This window comes from Topomyia yanbarensis, chromosome 2 (assembly GCF_030247195.1).
Source record: "Topomyia yanbarensis strain Yona2022 chromosome 2, ASM3024719v1, whole genome shotgun sequence".
NCBI lineage: Eukaryota > Metazoa > Arthropoda > Insecta > Diptera > Culicidae > Topomyia > Topomyia yanbarensis.
Window position 1 is genome coordinate 239,838,938 of NC_080671.1, and position 4,828 is coordinate 239,843,765.

General features: G+C 47.7%; 1 protein-coding gene across 1 annotated transcript in view; it reads right to left on the minus strand.

Moving 5' to 3' along the window:
* Window positions 1-3,986, minus strand: part of LOC131680146 (uncharacterized) — a 6,947-nt gene extending 2,961 nt beyond the window's left edge. The window contains exon 1 of the mRNA XM_058960868.1: window positions 8-3,986. Within this exon, the coding sequence (XP_058816851.1) occupies window positions 8-3,986 (3,979 nt within the window). The remainder of the gene's footprint in view (window positions 1-7) is intronic.
* Between the last annotated feature and the right edge of the window lie 842 nt (window positions 3,987-4,828).

Consider the following 4,828-nt stretch of genomic DNA (forward strand, 5'->3'; position numbering starts at 1 on the left):
ACTTCACTTGCATCGACGAAAACGTGCAATTGAAGATGATCATACACCTGCACATTCGCTTCCTTGAAGTAGCACCGTGGGATCCGCAGGCCTCTGATTTTAGGGAACAGACCGGTCCACCTGACCCAACGATCGAATATTTCTTCAGTTACCTGTTCATTCCACTGCAATCCTGCTCGCCATACATCCTGAAGGAGAATCTTTCCATGAACGAGAGACACACTCAGCAATCCCAGTGGATCGAATACGCCCATTAGGCATTTTAGCATCTGGCGTTTGGTTGGCCGCTTACCGTTATCTATCACCAGTTGTATCTCCTCTTTAATTTCCATCGAGAACAGCAACTCATCCTCTGAAGTCTGCCAGAGCATGCCCAACACGCGATCGCCTCTGTCCGCTGCGTTCAAGCATAGGCTTTTGCTAGGGTTAGCGGACGCCTCTTTCAGTCCACGAAGAACTCCAGCACTGTTCGATACCCAGGTCCTAAGATGAAATCCTCCTTTCTGGTGAATAGTTGCAATTTCCCGCGACACTCGCTCGGCTTCTTCGTCATTCTCGAAGCTATCGAGATAATCATCCACATAGTGGCTTTTCAGAATTCCCTCTACTGCTCGTGGGAAACGGTCTGAGAATTCTTCCGCGTTTTTATTTTTAACGTACTGCGCTGACGCCGGTGAACACGTGGATCCAAATGTTGCCACATCCATAATGTAGGTTTCTACCGGTTTTGTTGGGTCATTCCGGAATAAGAAACGTTGAGAATGACGGTCCGGCTCGCGGATCAACAGCTGGTGGAACATTTCTCGTATATCTGCAGACACTCCTACTTTATATTGCCGGAACCGCGACAGAACTGCTGGAAGCGATGTAAGTTGATCCGGTCCTTTAAGCAGCATAGAGTTCAGAGATATTCCATCCACCTTTGCTGCTGCGTCCCATACCAGTCGAACTTTACCTGGTTTCCGGGGATTTGTCACTGCTCCTAGCGGCAGGTACCACGCGCGTTTTGGGTCTGCTCGTTCTAATTCTGCTTTCGTAGCACAATGCGCATATCCTTTCTGCTGGTACTCCGCTATCTGGTTCTTCAGATTTGCAGCCAGCTCTGGATCTCTCATCATCTTGCGCTCCAGACACTCAAACCTCTTGAATGCCATATTGTAGCTATCCGGAAGTTCGATGTCGTCGTAGCGCCACAGTAGACCTGTTTCGAACTGGTCACCTACTCGTCTCGTCGACTGCTCCATGATGCTCCTAGCCCGCTTGTCCTCGTCGGATTCCAGAACTATCGACGGCTTCATTCCTGCATCTTCCATTGAAAAATATTCCTTCACCGCAATATGTAAGTCCTGGTCGCTGGCGCACTTACAGGCATGGTAATTCAGTGAATGCGTTCCCTCCTTACCACTACCGCCGAAGATGCACCATCCTAGTCTGGTTTTCACTGCAACTGGATCGCTCTTCTTGCCTTCCTTCACTTGCAGCGGGACAGTGAGGTTCACGTTGTTAACGCCTATCAACAGACGGGGAACAGCATTTGCGTAACTGACAATCGGTAAACCTTGGAGGTAACGATAACGTTGCGCCAGTTCACCGCAATCTAAACTCTGTTCCGGCAAAGTAAGCTCCTTTACAGTACGGATATCATCAATAGTGAATTGTTTTGCGCTGCTAGCTCCTCTGATCGTAATTCGAACTTGTTTCGAATCCGATTCGACACGGGTGACGTTCCCTGTCCACTTCAGGCACAAAGGTGTTGTCCTACCGTCGATTCCCAGTTGCTCTACTAGGTCGTTCTCGATCAGCGATAGATCCGAGCCATCATCCAGAAAAGCGAAAGTTTCGATGGTAGCTCGCGGCCCTGAGATGGCGACTGGTATAATACGGAATAGAAGAGCCTGCTTGCTTTGCCGATGCATGTGATTCTGTACTGTAGACGATCCTTGGGTAGGACGACTAATGGAATTAACTCGATCAGAATGCAGGAGCGGATGATGACGATACTGACATCCCTCGATCACACACCGTGTTGCGTTTCTACAGCTTCTCCTTCCATGCGCATTAAGGCAGCTCCGACACAGCCCGTTATTTTGCGCAAACTTCCACCGGTTATCTACGGTATACGCTTTAAACGCAGAGCACGCCGATACTCGGTGCCCTGGTTTCTTGCAGCACGCACACACCCGTTCCTTCTCGCGCACTGTCTCCTGAAATGACTCCGCTTCGCTCGTGTGTGTATTCACAGCTCCCTTCTGCCTAGGCTTCTGCTGATAGCCGCCGTCCTCGCCAACGTACATTGTTACTCTGCTAACGGCAGTGACGACCCTGAGCATGAAGTCCCCGAACACTTTAAGGTTGACCACCGCATGCTGCTGTATATGATCCGCCCATTGCATCTTAGTGTGCGCAGGCAGTTTCCCCACTAACTCCATCAGCAACGTGGGGTTGGATAGGTGGTCTTGTTGTCCAGCGGCTTCCAGGTGATCACAGAGACTACGCACAGCTATACCGAAGTCGATGACTGTCTCCAATCTTTCCGCTTTCGGCGCCGGAACACTGCGCACTTTCTGTAGTAGAGCACTGATTAACAATTCAGGTCGTCCATACAACAAACGAAGGGTATCAATTACATGCGGCACTGATTCAGGAAGCAACAATCTACTTTTGACAGATTCATACGCGGGTCCTTTCAGACAACGTTGAAGACGCGCGAGATTTTCGGCGCTATTATATCCACACGCTAACGAGCTATTCATGAAGGTGCTAATGAATATTGGCCAGTCAGCTGGGTTGCCCGAAAACGTAGGTAGATCGCGGGGCATCACTTGACGCGCGGATAACTGCGAGGGGGAGGGAGTAAATTGATCAATAATCGGTAGTCCCAGCGGAGGGGGAACTGTTCCGATAGATAGCACCGGGTTTATTAGCGACGGGCCAGAAATCGGCGTACCCGCGGGTGGGGGAACGAATCCATGAATAATTGGATTTGCCGGTGGCGGTAAGCCAACATTCGTTCCGGACAATGGAACGGGTTTTGTTTCGATTGGAAACACATTCGCTCCCAACGACGGAATCGTGGCCGTTGATGCCATCGTTCCAAATTGTTTGATAATTTGTTGGAGGGAGTGTTCGAATTTTGATGGTACAGGTGGATTAATAATTGGATCACAAAGTGGCTTACCTTCACGTGCTACGGGGGGCACTTGGGGTTCGACATTACCTCTTGTGTTGACTACCTCATGTTGTACCAAAGTTGATTTGGGGAACGCGCCGGTGTATTGCTGCTGTTCCCGCTTAGAAAGACTCTGAAGGTTGAATGGTTTTACTGTTGAATTCAACGGTGGTTTGTAGAAACTGAACCCATGGTGTTGTCTTCCTTGCTGCACTGTTGTATCTGTAGCCGGTTTTTCCGAAGTAGGCATATTGATGTTAGCTGTAGCGTGCTGGTACGAATTGCTTCGCTCCGAGTCCTTCGGGATGCGTGAGTTCTGATTCAGAGAGGCTGCTGTAAAGTCTGCCGATTTACCCACCGGCGGAAGACCATATGCGCCTTCACCCTGATCAGTGCATTGCTGCTTCCACTGCTTTACCCTTTCTAGACTCGTCCTTCTGCTGACCCTGCTTCGGTTGCTAGCCATCTCATCCATTTCGTTCTGCTCCGCTTCCAGGATTGCATACTTCTCGACGAGATGACGTTTCTCCATCGCTTGTTGCTCTTCCAACAGCTTCATTTTCAACGACAAACGTGCTGCCTTAGCGCTGGATACCGTTGTTCGGGAGCAAACACTCAGCGGCAAACAGTGGGCGCAGGTCCACGGCCGATCAGCAACCGATGCAGTCACTTCCGCACATGACATATGCCACCATCCATCGCATTGATCGCATTGAACGCAATCGTCACTTGTCTCCGGACGATCGCAGCAAACGCAGCTGGAAGATTTATTTTTCTCTGGGGTTTTATCATCCGTGGGGTTATCCATTGGATCCATGTCCGACTCCATTGAAAATGTGTCGAAAATTCTTAAAGTTTCGTTCCGAGTACAAAGGAGGCTCTTGGCCGATTCTTTTTAGCCGTTCACAAACTCGGTGATTGGTGTGAGACAGCTTTAAGCTGAAATTAATTTTATTAGAATCAACCGTGTACATTTTTAATGATACCTACAATTTTCGGTCTCGAACCACAATCGCTTTAAAGTCAACGTGGATTTCGTCCGTACTAGCTGACCTGTGATTTTAGATTTAGGTTAGGTATAATATTTTAGAAATTTAGTTTTAAGCTCTGTACCTTACTGTGATAATAGTGATTACCTATGTGTATAATAACTGAACTCAACGTGTATATATAAGTAGGTTTTAACTGCACTGACTATAATTTTACCGTAACAAATTGAATTTTAAGATAATTTTTCTCCTCCTGTTCACGATGCCTTACTCAGCGCTTTTTTGAGAATGACAGCTCTCCTCCCGCCGTCGGGTCACGTCATTGTCCACGGATGACGTTTCAACCGTATGACAGTACTGTTCAGCAACAGTTACACCACCAAGAGCAGTGTTGGCAGTAACACGTTCCTTGCCAATCAAACACAAATATTGAGGTTACAGCGATTGCAAAATAGAATCAAGCGATTAATTTTAAAATGTAACAGATACACTTCTTCTAGTTTCATGCTAAATGCATTACAATGGCTCTCTGTGAAGCAAAGAATTCATTACTTGACTATGGTGTTATTTTTTAAAATTATTAATGGAATGCTGCCTCGATATTTGTGTGATCGAATTGAAAGAGGAAGTGATGTGCATAGGTACAACACTAGGAACGCGTCTGATGCAA